Source organism: Asterias amurensis, chromosome 10 (genome assembly GCF_032118995.1).
Source record: "Asterias amurensis chromosome 10, ASM3211899v1".
Taxonomy (NCBI): Eukaryota; Metazoa; Echinodermata; class Asteroidea; order Forcipulatida; family Asteriidae; genus Asterias; species Asterias amurensis.
The window spans coordinates 7,367,498-7,388,103 of record NC_092657.1 but is presented as its reverse complement, the minus strand read 5'-3'; the positions used below and the strand labels follow the sequence as shown (position 1 = coordinate 7,388,103).

Here is a 20,606-nt window from a genome sequence, read left to right as displayed (position 1 = left end):
CCTTTGTATTCTTCGGGAATCGCATTGAAACGCTTTGTTTCAATTTTGTGAAGGTTGCCACCTACATTTCAACGTAGGAACCGACTTGTTTACCCGACACTAAAACGCCAACTTACAAAGTTGCTTTGCAACTATACTAATGCGCAATGAACACAACGCTTTAAGGGTTACTGATACATGTTTAGGGAGTATGATACGAGACTTATCAGGTAGTTGAAAAGCCAATCATAATTGCACATTTCACTCTTTGGGTATGACAAATAGCTCTTCTTCAGGCCCGAGTTGGATATGGGACACAGAACAGCTTTAGGGAAGTAAGAACATACGTAGGGTATGATATCGTTCTGATATACAATGTAGTTTACAGGCATACTTCACGAAGGCAATAAAGACGATTGCATCCATGCCCCCCCTGGTCATTGCCTTGGTGCCCTTGAAAAGCTTCAGTGGAAATTTACAATTTCCTCATGCCATGCCCTTTCAAAAACAAAGCACACAGGTTTGAGTTTAGCTAAGCCCCTCAAGATGAATTCCCCTCAAAGATTGGTTTGAAATCTAAACACACATACTCTGCTAATCTTCCTGTCATCAGCAACATCAACAAAAGCGTTAAAGCTAACCATGTCTTGGTCCAAACCAGTTATATATTGAGATCACAAGCATCACATTGTAAACAAGACCAAGGCTGAGAACTTGAGAAGTGCAACTTGTTGATTTGAGACAATACTTGAGACCCATCATCACTCAGCTGATTATGGGTCTCAGATCAATAGGGTACACTCATTATTCCAGCACAACATCTAGAGATAAAACTCACTTCATATAGAAGTTAGGATCTGCATCACTCACTATCTTCTCATTGGCCATCATTATCTTCTTGATCTAACAACCAAACAAAGAGGATACAAAAACAAATATTACAAATACTCTCAAATAAAAATCACATGAATGTACTGAAATTAATCAATCAATCAATGTTTGTTTACACACATAAATCAAAACAAACAACTTGATTAGTTAACAGAGACTGAAACTCTTGAATCCATTCATTGGGAATGTTTATTTAAAACTTCAGTAAAGATGCTCATTTTACTTCCAAATGGATGAAAGTCGAGAACAAACTCGTGGGGGCCATTTCACCATTACACTAGTGGCTTCATCAGACTGGCAACTCATCACAGCTGGTTTTCTCTTTTTAATATGTAGATCAGCGACAACAATAGAGAATGTGATGAGCTGGTTGTAAATGTAACATACATAATGTATTGGAATCAGTAAAATGAAAATCTTTACTGAATAGACTGAAACTGTATGGAGGTATGACCCACAAAGGCAAAAGCTTATACATGTTGTAGGCTGGTATGCCTTATACAAAACAAAAAATAAAAGATAGAAAGTAAATCAGTAATTATTTAATCAATCAATAGATTAATAACAGATCAAACAAAGATCAAAATGAGACAGGTCACAAGTGCAATAAACGCACACCCCCCCCCCCCAAAAAAAAAAAACCCAAGGGAATCAATGTGTGGTGAAGAGGTTTTCAATTAGTGGTTTAAACTCGCCGAGGCCTGGTTCTTGATAATTTTACGGATATGGTCAAAAACATCAACACTTTTTGGTCACAAAGTAAAATAAATTCAAAAATTATAATTGTTCAATGAAATCTTTCAACACAACACCCCTCCAGCTATGAAATGGCGAGGCCTTCGGGTAAACAACTCCTTATAAGGAGATTGCTGTGATGTGGCACAACTGTTCCAGCCGTTGCTCTAGACCAATAGGAATGAAGAAACTGTCTTATAAGCACAGGTGCAAGCTTGCGTGTCACGCCCATGTTTCAACACTGTTTACTGGTGTTATGTATATCATCCGTTCAAACACACCAACATGATGCCCTCTTGACCAATCAGAGTGGATAAACTGTCTTAGGTATTTATGAATGTACAATAAAGACAAATAATATAAATACACAGGATGGTCAGTTATTGACTGTTTATTTTACCTCAATATTGATGAAGTAATTGAAGGAGTCAATATGCTGTCTCACCAAACCCCGAACCTTCAGAAAGGCTGGTAGTAACTTCCATTTCTCCTGCAACAGGACCAACAAAACAAGTAAAACTTAGGTTTTGGAGTCTTCAAATTTGACCAAAAAGTTAAACAATATTCAAACAAAACCTGAGAGATTGAACTGACAATGGAAACATGTTGACTTAACCCAATGTACATGAAAGAATGTATATTTCAAACAAACGTTTCTAAACTATAATTAGGGAGTCCAGCACTTTTTGCATTTTTCTAGACAACCCCAACAAGTTTTATACATTGGAAAGAGGATAGCAAAAGCAACCCAATGGTGTTTATTTCATTTCAATAGCTTATAGAATGGGGAGTTATGCTCATTTAAACATGGCAGAGGGACGTTTTGAGTCTGTCAGTTTCTTACTGATTAAAAGGGCGAGGAAACTGCTCCTGATTTATTAATCAAGAGCATTTCAGACATAATAAATTTGACATAATTGATTTCGGTATTCATTTCCAATGGGAAACTAGGTAAAAATGGTGTCTTATTTACATATTATAAAGACAGTGGACACTAATGGTTATTGTCAAAGACTACTCTTCACAGTTGGTGTGTCTCAACATATGCAAAAAAAAAAAAAAGCTGTGAAAATTTGATCTCAATCGGTTGTCGAAGTTGCAAGATAATAATGAAAGAAAAAAGCACCCTTGTCACAAAAAGTTGTGTGCTTTCAGAGGCATGATTACGAGACCTCAAACTCTAAATGTGAGGTCTCCAAATCAACTTTGTGGAAAATTACATCTTGCTCGAAAACTACATTACTTCAGAAGAATCAGAGTACATGTATGTAGAGGGAGCCGTTTCTCACAATGTTTTATACTATCAACCTCTGCCCATTACTCGGTACCAAGTTAGGTTTTATGCTAATAATTATTTTGAGTAATTACCAATAGCATCCACTGCCTTTAATTTTGTAATTGTTAGTACGCCCGATAATGTCAAAATTTTTAGGGGTCGCACTAAATACCGACAACTCACGACCCCTCACAACAACTCACAACAACAATTTTTAAATGCACTTTATTAACAGAACATTTGAACATAACTCAATCGTTAAATATATGCACAAGAGTCATATGCACATAAAATCACTTTCAAACTGTTGTAAAAATTGTAGTTTTAAATGTAAAATTGTTACAATTAAAACTACAATTTTGTTAACACTAACAGTTTGAAAGTGATTTTAGTCCTAGAAATATTTCGCTTTTGTTCCGCTATCGTCTCCCGTAACCTCATAGGTTTATATCTCTCACACCATGAACGATGATGGTTCAATGAATTTGGGAATCACAAATCTTCCATTTTTTTTGTTTAATCTTGCCAAAATTAGGCTCTATGTGTCCTTTGATATCTCATTGTCCCCGGGGACGACCAGAGAATCCACTCTGCATTCTCAAAATTTTTAAAAAATGATAAATTCTTACCGTAATTAAGTCCCCAACCACTCCGTTTTACCACTACACTGATTGTCCCCGAACTGCCGAAAGCATCGCGAAGTCACGACACGTGACGATCGTGCGCTTATTTTTTTTTTCCCCAGGACAAACATGGAGAATTATCTGCACATGTTTTCCCTAGAAAGAAAAAATACCCGATCCGTGCTTTGTGTACAAAACATATAGACACGCGTCTGGGAACCAAGATAAAAAAGAAGAAAAAAGAAGAAGAGATTTGTGATTCCAAAATTGGCTTATTTTCGGCAATTATTAATTGTCAGGTGTGAACTTATTGAAAATGAAGGGACAAAAAAAAGTACATGAACGGAATTTTCAAATCAGGTAAAAAATAATTAGTCAAATTTGTGTTTGCATTGTAAAGAACCTTTATACCCTCGACGTCAGTGCAGTAGCACTGACCGACGTCCTACCAGGCAGGGCTATCCCATCATCATCATCAGTCACCATGTCAATTGTCATGCATGTCCACAATCCATCAGGGATCATTCATGATGGGCCATTGCATTGGCCCACACGAGCTCAACAACCTCCATGAATCATGATTTACCTCCACTGTTTTTATAGGTGCCGCTAGATGTGCCTTGTCAATGTTGCCTGAAGGCTGTGAATCTTCTTTCTCTACCCCCATTATGATTTCTGCATCAAATGAATCCTAGAAATAGAGAATGTCGTCATCGACTGTACTCATAGAGCTATATAAAAGAACTAATATATAGAACTATATAAAAGAAAAGGTCTTATTATATAGCTCTATGACTGTACTGTAAATCATGCTCTCGTTACGGGCGCAGCCATCTTTATTAAAGACAGCCTTAACAAAATTAAGTTATTAGACATATTGAATAAGTGTCTTATTTTTAAAATAATTACAAGAAGTAGATTAAATTTTATCTAAGTTAAGAATTGGAATTTTAACAGAGCACTTTAACAAATATTTTGTTAAAGTTAAGGTTAAAGAAGAGATTTGTAAATAAATAACTTTTACTAAGTGTATCAATCCGACGGTTGTTTACTGTGTGTGTGTGGTCGTGCTATAGAGAGTCGTGCAGAAAATAGCAGAAATGCAGTTAGCTGCTAGAGAGTAGAGAGAGAGGCGGCGCGCGTAAACAACACGTTTTTGGAGTTGAGTTGTGTGTGGTCAGTTGGTCAGTGTGTGGTCGGTCGGACGAAGGTGGAGAAAAGGTGTTCTGCCTGTCAGTGTAATCGGACTTTGTGTAAGTTTCTATACCTTCCTCCATCATGGATTCATGCACCTACTCCCTTGGCATTGACGTCTTGAGCAATACTATAGAGGAGGTCGTAGCGTCATACGTTATCGACCCTCATATGTTTTCGGTCCCCAACTTTGATTCCCGTTTACCGCGAGATTGTGCAAGCCGCACCGGTGACAGAAGCTATGCAGTGTACTCACGATCTGTATTTTCATCAGGCTTAATCATGATGAGAAAAAAGTTTCCTGTCGTTGGCTATATAAATGCTCAAACATTTATAAAATGATTGATTTTTGCATGATTTTTGGTACTAATCACTAGTGCATTATTATACCAACATTCAAATGAGTCAAAGAAACATCATCCCACCTCAAAAGTTCAAAACAAAATTACTATCTGCTAGATTGAGTTTCATTCTGCTTTAGTCACTAGATGGATCACGTGAGGTGGTTACTATTTGGGATTCTATGGTGTGCCAATATGGGGAAAATATTAAAATATTTAAGTGAAAATTACAATTTTTTTTTTAAATTTTAATTTACTGCATACTGTAATAAATTCTGATAAGCGTAATAAATAAAGAGAAAATATCATAGATTGGTTTCTTATCTCCTGAAACCAAACATTACTGGTCTGAAATGGGGGAAAACAGATTGTTATGAAGTGTGTGTGTTTCAAGGGGGTTGGTGGGGTGTTTTACTTTAATGATTTATGATATCTCTGGATTCTAATATAGTAGCCTAAATGCCTTAGGACAAAAATGTATTAAATTTGTTAAGTAGTAATTGAATAATATTTTTGATTTATTTTGCACGCCATACTAGCTTCTGAATATTCAATCAAATACCAACCAATGAAAGGTGTGAAAACATTATGACGTTGCTCCAATGTCGTGCATGCATAAGCACTGTTAATGGCGGACTGTCTCTCGCAACGTAAAACCAAAACTTTAAAAATTTCAACACACCATGAAGTGTAAGTGTTATTATTAAAAAATTGGATAGATGATTTGAAATTTTTTTTTACAGTTTTTGATTGTGAACAATTTTCCTGTTGTCCTACTGAAAACACATGACACCAGGATATAGGGTCTTGAGTCATGTTTTTTTGTGAGTTTCAGTTTCAGTTTATCATTCAAAATCACAATCAATGTAAAATCAAAGGAATTGTAAGTTAGAAATTAAGAAATAAATAGTTGTTTGATAAGATTAATAGGGAATCAATGTGTGGTGAAGAGGTTTTCAACGAACTAGTGGTTTAAACCCGCCGAGGCCTGGTTCTTGATAATTTTACCGAGATGAAGTCAAAGTGAATTATCAAGAACCAGGCCTCGGCGGGTTAAAACCACTACACTAGTTGAAAACCGACTCAACACACTTTGATTCCCATTCATTAATACCTTTTCGCTCAAAACCATCAACACTTTTTGTCAAAAAGTAACATAAATGCAAAAGTGATAATTTTTCAATGATTTCTTTCAACACAACACCCCTCCAGCTATGAAATGGTAAAGCCCTCGGGTAAACAACTCATGTGCGCGTTGCTTGATGTGGCACAACTGTCCTCGACCAAAAGGAATAAAGAAACTGTCTTATAAGCACAGGTGCAAGCTCGCAAGTCAAGCCCGTGTTTGAACACTTTTTACTGGTCATTATCAAAGGTTTAAACACCCCCACGTGACGCACTCTCACCCAATAGGAATAGCGAAACTGTCTTGGGTATTTATGAATGAATAATAAGCATTGACATTAAATTCATGAAACTGTGGGGGACCCATACAAAAGAGGCAAAGCTTGTGAGGTGATCCGTTTGCCTAGCCCCACTTGTTTGGCTAAGGCTAGCTGAATCCTTCAGCTAGGATTCAGCTAGCCTTGGCCACACAAGTGGGGCTACCCTTTGCCAAGCAGCACAAATTTTGCTAAACTGGGATGGGTGCAGCGTGGCGTCACGACAGCGGAGACCAAGAGTTTGCAAAATCCAACACAACTAGGTGCAGGTTAAAAAGCTAGAACTATATATGAGTATGAGGTTCGTTCCGCTATTGTCTCCTTCACTTTCGTGGAGACGATACACTTTTCTTTGTATAACTTTATTAAAATTATGCCTAATAAGATTATAGAGGCAAGTGCCCGGTTAAGTACCAAGTACCACAAGTAGAGTTTTCCCTGTTGATATTGTTTGTTATAGAACAAATTGTCACATGTATGGTTATCTCTTATATTTTTCTTTATCCATCGACAAACACTTTGTTTTGCATTTAGTTAATGAATGTATTTTATGTTAGTTTCTACCAGACATTGTCATTAGCTATTTAGGAATGACTGTTTTTGTGGCATTTTTAAAGGCATGGACATTAAATTGGTAATTACTTGAAATAATTGTTTAGCTAAAAACTTACTTGGTAACGAGCAATGGACAGCTGTTGATAATATAAAACAGTGAGAATTACTAAAATTGCTAAATTACTAAAATTGAAGTAATCTTTCAATGTTCCCCAATAACTTCAATTAGTTTCTTTGTTTCTTTCATAGAAAGATGCGTCGATCTGTCATGTCTGTAAGGATTCCTAAAGAGCTGAGTAGGCTTGAGACTGACCCACCTCCTGGAGTGTCATGTGGGATCAAGAAGGATTCTATACAACAGCTTCAAGCACGTAATAAACAAATACCCCCCTCCCCACTCCCCCAATCATAACCACCATTAGGGTCCCTCTACATATCCTGCCAAATGCAACAAAATGCAACAAGGGGTTTTGTTGCATTGTGCAAGCATGTTTTTCGTGTTAGGACTGATCGAGCAAGGGTGTTTGCCCTGCAACAGTATGCACAGAAGTGCAGTGGTGACTTCTAACTGTTGTTTGAAGACACTGGACACTAATGGTAATTGTCAAAGAGTCTTCTTAAGGCCCGGTCACACAGGCCCCGATAACGAGAACGAAAACGAGAACGATAAAAATGCACGCTCGCGATTGTTTGAATTGCTCCCCGCAGAATACGCCCACACTTATTCAACCAATCGAGGGCGTGCATTTTTATCGTTATCGTTTTCGTTCTCGTTATCGGGGCCTGTGTGACCGGGCCTTTACTTGGTGTATCTCAACATTATATGCCTAAAACAACCAACCTGTGAAAATTTCAGCTCAATTGGTCGTCGAAGTTGCGAGATAACTATGAAAGAAAAAAACACCCTTGTCTCACGAAGTTGTGTGCTTATAGATGCTTGATTTCGCGACCTTAAATTCTAAATCTGAGGTCTCAAAATCAAATTTGTGGAACATTACATTGTTCTCGAAAACTACTTCACTTCAGAGGGAGCCGTTTCTCACAATGTTTTATATTTACTCACACTGTACTCGCACTGTTATTCCCTAATTATAAGTTGTTCAGGTACTATTCAATATAATTCAATACAAGAATGACATCTAAAAAAACTGTCAAATGCACAAGATGGCAATAACTAACCATTTTGGTGCATTTTGTTACATTTGTTCTGTTTCAGGATTAAGAGTAAAAACCTCTTTTAGAGCTTACGATTAGTTTCATAATACTAGCACAGGACGCAAATGTGTGAGACAATCCTACCAATCATATCAGTCTGTCAGTGCATTCTGGACTTCAATCTCTCATTCTCTTACTTTTATCAAACACATTTTAGTCTTTTTCTTGTCAGTGCTGTAACAATGTGTTGATTTCTTGCAGAGATAATTGGAGCTGATAGTTCGCCATATTCAGATGGAGTTTTTGATCTGGAAGTTCAAATTCCTGACAAGTAAGATTTGATGCATTTGCAGTATGATAGGATTGATCTCGTGTCAGAACTGCGTTAAAGACACCTTTGGTTAAATGATTAAAGTAACATTACAGAATTGGTTTTTGCTAACAAAACAGTTGCTGGCAGTGTAAGGCCTTTATGTAATCCACCATATACATAAACTGACCAACCTGTAGAAGTTTGAGATCGACCGGTCATCTGGGTCATGAGAGAATAGTGAACAACCGATTACAAATTTTGCATCGATGCCAAAATAAAAATGAATAAAATGCTCACTGAGCAATAAACTTCAAACGCGAAGTTAGATTATTTATTTCTCATCAAATATGACATTTCAGACAGAAATAGTTCAAGGGGTGCTTTCAACTATCATCATCATTAGGCCATGTAAGTTTTATGTAAATCTGTGAACTTCTCAGTTTTTTTTTTTCTTACAAATTCTGTAATGTTCCTTTAAGACCAGTATTCTTACTTGGTGTATCCCAACATTATGCATACAATAAAAAATGTTATTCTCTGGCGTAGCCTACCTTTGAATTAATGCATTCAGTGCCTTGGATGTGATATTATCCAATCATTGATTGTTTAATGTGTGTTGTAGGATCAAGATCAAGTGGTGAAGTGGTGTCTTGCCTCACCTTCCACCTCTGGGGCACGGTTCAAATCCCATCAGGGGCACCATGTGGATTGGGTTGTAAGTCCCTTCATGACTTCGTGCGTTTTCCCTGAAATAATTCTCCGGGGTTTTCCTACCACATCTTAAAGTGTAATTTCTCCATTGTCTCCTCTCTTCTTGTTTGGCTCTAATCAGAGCATTGAGAATGTACATCCAAATACAAAATACAATTCGCTATGGAGACCATGGTTTTGGCAAATCTGCTCCTGCCCTGAAGCTCCTCATCACATTTTTGTAAAATATCTTCACTCCACAACTTCAAGAGGTAACTAAAGTCGCACTTGTTCACAAAGACTTAAATTAGATTTAATTTAACCTACAAGTATATAATACCCTTCACTATCACTTCGTTGAGTGTTTTCTTTTGATGAAGGTGTCTTGATCTGTTTTCTGGAGCAGTGCACATTATAAATCCCTATTCTTCTGTCATCTAGAGCAGTGCACATTATAAATCCCTATTCTTCTGTTATCTAGAGCAGTGCACATTATAAATCCCTATTCTTCTGTTATCTAGAGCAGTGCACATTATAAATCCCTATTCTTCTGTTATCTAGAGCAGTGCACATTATAAATCCCTATTCTTCTGTTATCTGGAGCAGTGCACATTATAAATCCCTATTCTTCTGTTATCTAGAGCAGTGCACATTATAAATCCCTATTCTTCTGTTATCTAGAGCAGTGCACATTATAAATCCCTATTCTTCTGTTATCTAGAGCAGTGCACATTATAAATCCCTATTCTTCTGTTATCTGGAGCAGTGCACATTATAAATCCCTATTCTTCTGTTATCTAGAGCAGTGCACATTATAAATCCCTATTCTTCTGTTATCTAGAGCAGTGCACATTATAAATCCCTATTCTTCCGTTATCTGGAGCAGTGCACATTATAAATCCCTATTCTTCTGTTATCTAGAGCAGTGCACATTATAAATCCCTATTCTTCCGTTATCTGGAGCAGTGCACATTATAAATCCCTATTCTTCTGTTATCTAGAGCAGTGCACATTATAAATCCCTATTCTTCTGTTATCTGGAGCAGTGCACATTATAAATCCCTATTCTTCCGTTATCTGGAGCAGTGCACATTATAAATCCCTATTCTTCTGTCATCTAGAGCAGTGCACATTATAAATCCCTATTCTTCTGTTATCTAGAGCAGTGCACATTATAAATCCCTATTCTTCTGTTATCTAGAGCAGTGCACATTATAAATCCCTATTCTTCTGTCATCTAGAGCAGTGCACATTATAAATCCCTATTCTTCTGTTATCTGGAGCAGTGCACATTATAAATCCCTATTCTTCTGTTATCTAGAGCAGTGCACATTATAAATCCCTATTCTTCTGTTATCTAGAGCAGTGCACATTATAAATCCCTATTCTTCTGTTATCTAGAGCAGTGCACATTATAAATCCCTATTCTTCTGTTATCTGGAGCAGTGCACATTATAAATCCCTATTCTTCTGTTATCTAGAGCAGTGCACATTATAAATCCCTATTCTTCTGTTATCTAGAGCAGTGCACATTATAAATCTCTATTCTTCCGTTATCTGGAGCAGTGCACATTATAAATCCCTATTCTTCTGTTATCTAGAGCAGTGCACATTATAAATCCCTATTCTTCTGTTATCTAGAGCAGTGCACATTATAAATCCCTATTCTTCTGTTATCTAGAGCAGTGCACATTATAAATCCCTATTCTTCTGTTATCTAGAGCAGTGCACATTATAAATCCCTATTCTTCTGTTATCTAGAGCAGTGCACATTATAAATCCCTATTCTTCTGTTTTCTGGAGCAGTGCACATTATAAATCCCTATTCTTCTGTTTTCTGGAGCAGTGCACATTATAAATCCCTATTCTTCTGTCATCTAGAGCAGTGCACATTATAAATCCCTATTCTTCTGTTATCTAGAGCAGTGCACATTATAAATCCCTATTCTTCTGTTATCTAGAGCAGTGCACATTATAAATCCCTATTCTTCTGTTATCTAGAGCAGTGCACATTATAAATCCCTATTCTTCTGTTATCTGGAGCAGTGAACATTATAAATCCCTATTCTTCAGTTATCTAGAGCAGTGCACATTATAAATCCCTATTCTTCTGTTATCTAGAGCAGTGCACATTATAAATCCCTATTCTTCTGTCATCTAGAGCAGTGCACATTATAAATCCCTATTCTTCTGTCATCTAGAGCAGTGCACATTATAAATCCCTATTCTTCTGTTATCTAGAGCAGTGCACATTATAAATCCCTATTCTTCTGTTTTCTGGAGCAGTGCACATTATAAATCCCTATTCTTCTGTCATCTAGAGCAGTGCACATTATAAATCCCTATTCTTCTGTTATCTAGAGCAGTGCACATTATAAATCCCTATTCTTCTGTTATCTAGAGCAGTGCACATTATAAATCCCTATTCTTCTGTTATCTAGAGCAGTGCACATTATAAATCCCTATTCTTCTGTTATCTGGAGCAGTGCACATTATAAATCCCTATTCTTCTGTTATCTAGAGCAGTGCACATTATAAATCCCTATTCTTCTGTTATCTAGAGCAGTGCACATTATAAATCCCTATTCTTCCGTTATCTGGAGCAGTGCACATTATAAATCCCTATTCTTCTGTTATCTAGAGCAGTGCACATTATAAATCCCTATTCTTCCGTTATCTGGAGCAGTGCACATTATAAATCCCTATTCTTCTGTTATCTAGAGCAGTGCACATTATAAATCCCTATTCTTCTGTTATCTGGAGCAGTGCACATTATAAATCCCTATTCTTCCGTTATCTGGAGCAGTGCACATTATAAATCCCTATTCTTCTGTCATCTAGAGCAGTGCACATTATAAATCCCTATTCTTCTGTTATCTAGAGCAGTGCACATTATAAATCCCTATTCTTCTGTTATCTAGAGCAGTGCACATTATAAATCCCTATTCTTCTGTTATCTAGAGCAGTGCACATTATAAATCCCTATTCTTCTGTTATCTGGAGCAGTGCACATTATAAATCCCTATTCTTCTGTTATCTAGAGCAGTGCACATTATAAATCCCTATTCTTCTGTTATCTAGAGCAGTGCACATTATAAATCCCTATTCTTCTGTTATCTAGAGCAGTGCACATTATAAATCCCTATTCTTCTGTTATCTGGAGCAGTGCACATTATAAATCCCTATTCTTCTGTTATCTAGAGCAGTGCACATTATAAATCCCTATTCTTCTGTTATCTAGAGCAGTGCACATTATAAATCCCTATTCTTCCGTTATCTGGAGCAGTGCACATTATAAATCCCTATTCTTCTGTTATCTAGAGCAGTGCACATTATAAATCCCTATTCTTCTGTTATCTAGAGCAGTGCACATTATAAATCCCTATTCTTCTGTTATCTAGATCAGTGCACATTATAAATCCCTATTCTTCTGTTATCTAGAGCAGTGCACATTATAAATCCCTATTCTTCTGTTATCTAGAGCAGTGCACATTATAAATCCCTATTCTTCTGTTTTCTGGAGCAGTGCACATTATAAATCCCTATTCTTCTGTTTTCTGGAGCAGTGCACATTATAAATCCCTATTCTTCTGTCATCTAGAGCAGTGCACATTATAAATCCCTATTCTTCTGTTATCTAGAGCAGTGCACATTATAAATCCCTATTCTTCTGTTATCTAGAGCAGTGCACATTATAAATCCCTATTCTTCTGTTATCTAGAGCAGTGCACATTATAAATCCCTATTCTTCTGTTATCTGGAGCAGTGCACATTATAAATCCCTATTCTTCAGTTATCTAGAGCAGTGCACATTATAAATCCCTATTCTTCTGTTATCTAGAGCAGTGCACATTATAAATCCCTATTCTTCTGTCATCTAGAGCAGTGCACATTATAAATCCCTATTCTTCTGTCATCTAGAGCAGTGCACATTATAAATCCCTATTCTTCTGTTATCTAGAGCAGTGCACATTATAAATCCCTATTCTTCTGTTATCTAGAGCAGTGCACATTATAAATCCCTATTCTTCTGTTATCTGGAGCAGTGCACATTATAAATCCCTATTCTTCTGTTATCTAGAGCAGTGCACATTATAAATCCCTATTCTTCTGTTATCTAGAGCAGTGCACATTATAAATCCCTATTCTTCTGTTATCTAGAGCAGTGCACATTATACATTTGTAAATCCCTATTCTTCTGTTATCTGGAGCAGTGCACATTATAAATCCCTATTCTTCTGTTATCTGGAGCAGTGCACATTATAAATCCCTATTATTCTGTTATCTAGAGCAGTGCACATTATAAATCCCTATTCTTCTGTTATCTAGAGCAGTGCACATTATAAATCCCTATTCTTCTGTTTTCTGGAGCAGCGCACATTATAAATCCCTATTCTTCTGTCATCTAGAGCAGTGCACATTATAAATCCCTATTCTTCTGTTATCTGGAGCAGTGCACATTATAAATCCCTATTCTTCTGTTATCTAGAGCAGTGCACATTATAAATCCCTATTCTTCTGTTATCTAGAGCAGTGCACATTATAAATCCCTATTCTTCTGTTTTCTGGAGCAGCGCACATTATAAATCCCTATTCTTCTGTCATCTAGAGCAGTGCACATTATAAATCCCTATTCTTCTGTTATCTGGAGCAGTGCACATTATAAATTCCTATTCTTCTTATATTGCAGTTACCCAATGGAGCCACCTAAAGTCTGGTTCCTGACTCCTATTTATCATCCCAACATAGACACAGCTGGTAGGATCTGTCTAGATCTACTCAAGATGCCACCTACAGTAAGTAAACTCTACATCTATGGTAGACCCAGTTACATAAGTCATGTTCGCTTCATGGAGTTACTTTGGGTGAACTAACCGAGCAAATGGGTAACTTCACCGTTCTAAGTCCAGTACAAACAGACCAGGAATTTTCCCTCTCAAGTAACCTAGGGAGCGCCTCAAAAGTTGGAATGGTTGGAACGTTCCGCTGGGAATATAACCTCGTTCCAGTGGGCATACAGCAACAATCCTCTGGGAACACGCAAATGGTCCGTGGGAATTATTGCAGTATGCTCAGCGGAACGTTCCGCTGGGAATACACAGGCATACTCTGTTGTAGGAATGTTCCTGTGGATCGCTCCGTCAAGCACGCAGCAGGTAACCAAATCACGAATCAGCACAAGGTCGAGGAAGAGCAGTTAATTAAAGCCTATTAATTTATCAATTATATACAGAATGAGATCACTGAAAAAACGTTGTCTTTCTTTGTACTTTCATGACATTTTTATTTCCAAAACTGTCAAATTGTTAGGCTATGTATTAATTATTATAAAAATCTGTTTCTCCCGATTCGCTGATTTAGTATATCTGCAATGTGTTGTAATGTTGATTTGTATTTTAACAAAATTATTTTGCATGCGATAGAGGTCCTAGATTGTCCACGAATGCTATTGCAAAATGTATTTAAGTTTATTTTAGGCCTAGTTCCGCTTTTATCGTTTTGCCATGATATATCGATGTTAAATTATACTTAGTTTTCAAATGAAACAAAAAATTACCTCTACAGTGTTGTTGATGATTGATCTCGACAAGCACTAACAAGAGTTCGGTGTACAATAGACTGACATGAAACCACAAACGGGTGGAAACAACAAAACCCAGTTGCGAATCTTCTCGTGGGAATACAGTATGCTTTCTTTGTTCCCACAGGATCACTGACTGGGAACTCGCTACCGGTCCGCGAAGCAAATGCGCTGTTCCCACTGAGAACATGTATAGTTCCCACGGATCGCTCCCACGGGCATATAGCCGTTCCGACCTTTGAGACGCTCCCTTTCCTTACTTGAATGTTGCACGTATTTCTGATGTTATATTTAAGCTATTTCACGGCACTGCATGGAAACCTCTAGGAATATTGACTATTGCAAAATATGAAATATTAGGCTTATGCAAAGACTAGGCTACATGTACAGTACATATATTTCTGTTAATTACTTGGATTATGGAGTCACTGCCTGAAAAAAAAAAAAAATCCCCGTCAGTTTTTTTGGGAATTTTTTTTTCAAATCACAAACAGATTCTGTCACCACTTTTGCACTTAGTTTTACATATCTTATTTTACTTTGTAAATTAAATAATTTATTTTACAACCAATGCCACTAATCGTGTGTAAAACAATCAGATTGTTGTTTATGTACATCCACACACATGTGAGCAACACTGTGTTATAGAAGTAATCACTATTTTGCCTGTTGTGTGTTTCAGCAGTGTTTGTTTGACATCAACCCATTGTAAACATTTACAAGATCATTTTAAAGATACTTTTGATTATATTACAGTGGTACGTGCAATATTCTTTATAAATTACATGTAAACCTAAAGATGAGCAAAACAACTGCAATTATTATTACCTAACTTTGTGTTGTTTTCCTTGGCAGGGTGGATGGAAGCCTAGTCTGAGTATTGCTACGTTGTTGACATCTATACGGCTATTAATGTCACAGCCTAATGCTGATGATCCACTCATGGCAGATATTGTAAGTTCCATTTTATTTTCAATACATCTCTCCAAAGAATCGTTGCAGTACCTGATGCTAAAACATAGCATTTGAACTGCCTCTATAGCTTCTGGGCAATCTTGATAGTCTATTTGGTGACACTGCTCTAGATGTACAAAGGCCGTGGGTTCATAGCCCTTCCGAGTATATATGCATAGTGATGTTTTTATAGAGCTCTGGAAAGTACTGAGTATACAGTGAACACACATCATCCTGATCGGTGTCTAGGCCTATGGGTAAACAAAAAATAGTTGTTCTTTATCCCTAATGCATATTTCCATTTATGAAATCTCTACACTAATTACTCCTCCATCAGCACTTGTTACCATTTTTGTATTACTTCACTGTACATCTATTTTGTAAAACTGTATTTGAAAATATTAATTTACGTTTAAAGACAGTGGACACTATTGGCAATTGTCAAAGACCAGTCTTCTCACTTGGTGTATCTCAACAAATATGCATAACATAACAAACCTGTGAAAATTTGAGCTCAATCGGTCGTCGAAGTTGCGAGATAATAATGAAAGAAAAAAACACCATTGTCACACGAAATTGTGTGCTTTCTGATGCTTAATTTAATTATTCTCGAAATCTACGTCACTTTAGAGGGAGCTGTTTCTCACAATGTTTTATGCTATCAATCTCTCCCCATTACTCGTAATCAAGAAAGGTTTTATGATGATAAATATTTTGAGTAATTACCAATAGCGTCCACTGCCTTTAAATTTCCCAGGTAAAAAACACACTAACCCCAGGCATAACAATATTTGGTGTAAATAAAACCGTTTGTCTTGTCTGTACATGAACCCAGGTCTTTCTGCAGTTATATTAACATGTACTACCCCATTGTAAATACATTCATGTTCAGTGTTTGATATGGATTGGCAATGAGGTCAATATTGCACATCTTCCCCCCCCCTCTCCCCAGGGACTTTGACTGAACAAAAGCGACCGAGGGGAAATGGGCGTATAACTAATAACTGAATAATGCCAGTCCTTACATGTTTGTGTTCTATAACACACTAAGAAAATAACTTTTGTCAGGGTTTTTCCTACTTGTTTTACTCCAATTCCCCGGATTCAGTTTTTTAGCTGTTGTTCACAGTTCACATCATGAGAGGGCCCTGTAACCAGTCAAAAACTATTTAAGCCTATTGCCTGCTCCGAGAACTATTTCCAGCAGACATGCGCGCGTGATAACTAGCGCATGACATATTGCCATGCATATACATGTAGCTATCTCAGGGTGGCGCAAATCTCATGCACTAGACTATTATTAGTTCACCCATGTGAACGTGTTTCAGCCAACCAGAACAAGCAAGAGTTGTGACATAAAAGATGTTAAATACACCTCTTGCTTGTTCTGTAATCTGGTCAGCTGAAACATTGACACATGGGGTGAACTATAGTCTAGTGATCGGGCTCGCGTGTTTTGCAGGAATAGTGCCCGCCAGGCACTAGTCTTTGTAAATAGTGCCTGGTTACAGGGCCCTCTCTTGACGTGAACCGTGAACAGCAACTACAAAATTTCCTTTTTTTTCCAGATTTCTGTTGTTATTTCACATTCATAAATACCTCAGACAGTTTCGCTATTCCTATTCAGTATTGGTGGAGAGCACGTCACTTGGGTGTGTATAAACCTTTGTTTATTACCAGTAAAAAGTTTTGAAACATGGGCGTGACACGCGAGCTTGCACCTGTGATAATAAGACAGTTTCTTCATTCCTATTGGTCGAGAGCAACGGCCGGGACAGTTCCACATCACGCGATACGCGCACAGCATTCCCCTATAATAAAGAAGTGTTTACCCGAGGGCGGCGGAGGGCCTTACCATGAGGGTGTTGTGTGGAAAGAAATCATTGAACAATTATAATTTTTGCATTTATTTTACTTTTTGACCCAAAGTGTTGATGTTTTTTTACCAAAAAGGTATTTATGAATGGGAATCAAAGTGTGTTAAATCGGTTTTCAACTAGTGGTTTAAACCCGCCGAGGCCTGGTTCTAGATAATTTACCTCGACTTCCGCCTCGATAAAATTATCAAGAACCAGGCCTCGTTGGGATTAAACCACAAGTTGAAAACCTCTTCACCACACATTGATTCCCTTATTAAAGACTGTGGTGTGTTATAAAACACATACTGGTACATTATTGACAGGTATAATTCGGTACTTAGTGTCCGTCTATTGTCCCTCGGGCCTGTGAGTGACCAGAAGAGGGACCTATTTCCTCGCCTCTTCTGGCCACTCAAAGTCCCTCGGGGGAATAGTTGTACACTAGTTACGTACCTTATTGCCAGTCAATCAGAAGAACATGTGTTTCAATATTCCAGAGCTATCATTGTAGTAGAACCTTAATGTACATTAAAATCCACAACTTCCACTTCAGTTATTGGTCAATCTGTATTGACACTTTGATTGATAAAGTATGCAAAATGTGACTTGAGTGTGTTTTGTTTCTTGTAGTCTGCTGAATTCAAGACAAACCGTGCCCTGTTTGAGCAGAAAGCTAAGGAACATACACTGAAACATGCATCACAACAAAGCTCAGTAAGTACACTAGTTTATTTATTAATCAAGTTGAAAAGGTGTTTCTGCGGTATACAGTTTGCTAATACAGTATACGCTGCCCTTTCACACGCCAACTTAACAGCACTGGACACTGTTGGTAATTACAATGTACTCAGAATAAGTGTTAGCTTAAAAACTTACTTGGTTACAAACAAGTGACCTTTTTGCGACTCCCATCAGACACAGTGTTCACAAATCAATGGTTGAAAATGTCAGTTGTTCCATTTTACAAATATGGCAGTCATGGAAGTGAACATGTTTGTATCAATCTTTGATATGAAGGAAAGATCTCAGAACTTGGTTTTATGTAAAAATAAAGTTACCCCTCGATCTTCAAGTTGACATGATTCCATTTTGCAAGTGAGCCATTTCTCAAGCAAACCTAAAAAATGCAAAAACTTCTGAAGATACATGTATGCAGTGTGTGGTGTCACCATGTAGGGTGTCGTTGCTGAGCTGATAAGAGCACCGAACTCAAGCTTTGGTGTTTCTTTTCAGCAGAGTGTGGGTTCGAATCCCGGTCGTGACACTTGTGTCCCTGAGCAAGACACTTAACTACATGTATACATGTAATTGCCTCTCTCCACCCAGGGGTAAATGGGTACTTGTGAGGGCAGAGATGGTTCTTGTGATTGATTTAGCCGAGTAGCGCATATTGCGCACAGGCTGTATACTCCCCAGGGAGCTGAGATGGTTTAAGGAATGATTTAAGGCCCAGTGACCAGGAGTAATAATGTGGAAATTGCTTTGAGAAGCCCTGCGGGTTGGAAAAACGCTATATAAAAACTGGTTATTATAATATTGTTTAAAGAACTGATTGTGTTTTGATGCTTTTCATTCGTTACTGCAGGCTTGTAGTGCACGTCAGAATGCTTCATCTGCTGAACATCAGTCAAATGAGGGCGACCAATCAGAATCTTCTTCAGATGATGACAGTGACCAATCAGAATCCTCATCTGATGAGAGTATCTCGTTACCAGACAAACTTGCTAAGAGGAAATCCTCTCAGTGTCTCGATGATTCCATGGATACTAAGAAACTCAGAGCAGATAATCCCTGAGTGTCAGGTCAATGTAGTATTATATCACGACAGAGCCTGTACACTTGTTAACATTTGGTAGCGACTCTTAAAATCAATGGTAATAAAAGCTTACTTGGTAAGGACAGCAGCGTTGGTAGTACAATGCATTGTGAGAAAACCATTCACTTTGAAGTACTGGCAGTGTCATGGCCGAGCAGTTAAGAGCACCGGATTCAAGCACTGGTGTTTGATCAGCAGGGTGTGGGTTCGGATCCCGGTCGTGACACTAGCTACATAAAATTGGGGAGGTAGTGCTTTCTGCTCTACCGGCCAGGCTTCGGACTGATGATACCCAAGCCTACAATGTGCATCCGTATGGACTTTAAAAGGGGTAATGCTGTGTCAGCCCTAGGAGTAGGTGGCAACGGCCTCTGGACAAAAAACAATTGTAGCCCACACCTTGAAGTGGCCTTCAGGCCTTGTGTGTCTGGCTAGGTGCATAATACAAAATATTAAAAATCTGCGATTATGGAAAAGATACCACTTTTTATTCCCCTAAAATTTTAAACAGTGGTAATGCTTCACAGATTGTGTATCCCATTTGCAGATTATTCTTCCTGCGTGGACAAACATTGGGCTCGAATAACCAAATGTATACAATCCCTTTAACACATTATTATGATGGGGGCAAATTTCAAAGGTTTTCACCTAATTGTGGAAGTGTCATGGCTGAGCGGTTAAGAGCACCAAATTCAAACTCTGGTGTTTCTGATCAGCAGAGTATGGGTTCGAATCCCCAGCTGTGACACTCGTGTCCTTAAAGGCAGTGGACACTATTGGTAATTGTCAAAGACTAGCTTTCACAATTGGTGTGTCTCAAAATATGCACAAAATAACAAACCTGTGAAAATTTGAGCTCAATCGGTCATCGAACTTGCGAGACAATGATGAAAGAAAAAAACACCCTTGTCACACGAAGTTGTGTGCTTTCAGATGGTTGATTTCAAGACCTCAAGTTCTAAATCTGAGGTCTCAAAATCAAATTTGTGGAAAATTACTTCTTTCTCGAAAACTGTGGCACTTCAGAGGGAGCCGTTTCTCACAATGTTTTATACCATCAACCTCTCCCCATTACTCGTCACCAAGAAATGTTTCATGCTAATAACTATTTTGAGTAATTACCAAGTGTCCACTGCCTTTAAGCAAGACACTTAACCATTGCTTTGTCTTTTGGATGGGACGTTAAGCCGTTGGTCCCATGT

The 20,606-nt window shown here is 37.8% G+C and overlaps 2 protein-coding genes across 3 annotated transcripts in view; one reads left to right on the top strand and one right to left on the bottom strand.

Moving 5' to 3' along the window:
- LOC139943092 (DNA-directed RNA polymerase III subunit RPC2-like) overlaps window positions 1-4,316 on the bottom strand; it is a 38,832-nt gene extending 34,516 nt beyond the window's left edge. The window contains exons 1-3 of the mRNA XM_071939907.1: window positions 4,091-4,316; window positions 2,006-2,095; window positions 818-882 (exon numbers count right to left, since the gene is read on the bottom strand). Of these exons, the coding sequence (XP_071796008.1) occupies window positions 818-882; window positions 2,006-2,095; window positions 4,091-4,171 (236 nt within the window). The 5' untranslated portion in view covers window positions 4,172-4,316. The remainder of the gene's footprint in view (window positions 1-817; window positions 883-2,005; window positions 2,096-4,090) is intronic.
- Window positions 4,317-4,594: 278 nt separating this feature from the next.
- Window positions 4,595-19,383, top strand: LOC139942521 (ubiquitin-conjugating enzyme E2 T-like). Of its 2 annotated transcripts, XM_071939339.1 has the most exons (7): window positions 4,595-4,757; window positions 7,286-7,407; window positions 8,453-8,522; window positions 13,885-13,990; window positions 15,631-15,729; window positions 18,219-18,302; window positions 19,174-19,383. In XM_071939339.1, the coding sequence occupies exons 2-7, from the start codon at window positions 7,290-7,292 to the stop codon at window positions 19,381-19,383; spliced, it is 687 nt and encodes a 228-aa protein (XP_071795440.1). In that variant the 5' UTR covers window positions 4,595-4,757; window positions 7,286-7,289. The 2 variants fall into 2 exon arrangements, with proteins under 2 accessions (XP_071795440.1, XP_071795439.1); XM_071939338.1 differs by lacking the exons at window positions 4,595-4,757; window positions 7,286-7,407 and adding an exon at window positions 7,428-7,633.
- Window positions 19,384-20,606: the final 1,223 nt, after the last annotated feature.

Coding starts and splice junctions, on each gene's coding strand:
- LOC139942521 (XM_071939338.1), top strand. CDS start 7,492: ATGCAACAAGGGGTTTTGTTGCATTGTGCAAGCATGTTTTTCGTGTTA. Junction 8,523..13,884: donor GAAGTTCAAATTCCTGACAA/GTAAGATTTGAT, acceptor CTTATATTGCAG/TTACCCAATGGAGCCACCTA. Junction 13,991..15,630: donor TACTCAAGATGCCACCTACA/GTAAGTAAACTC, acceptor TTTCCTTGGCAG/GGTGGATGGAAGCCTAGTCT.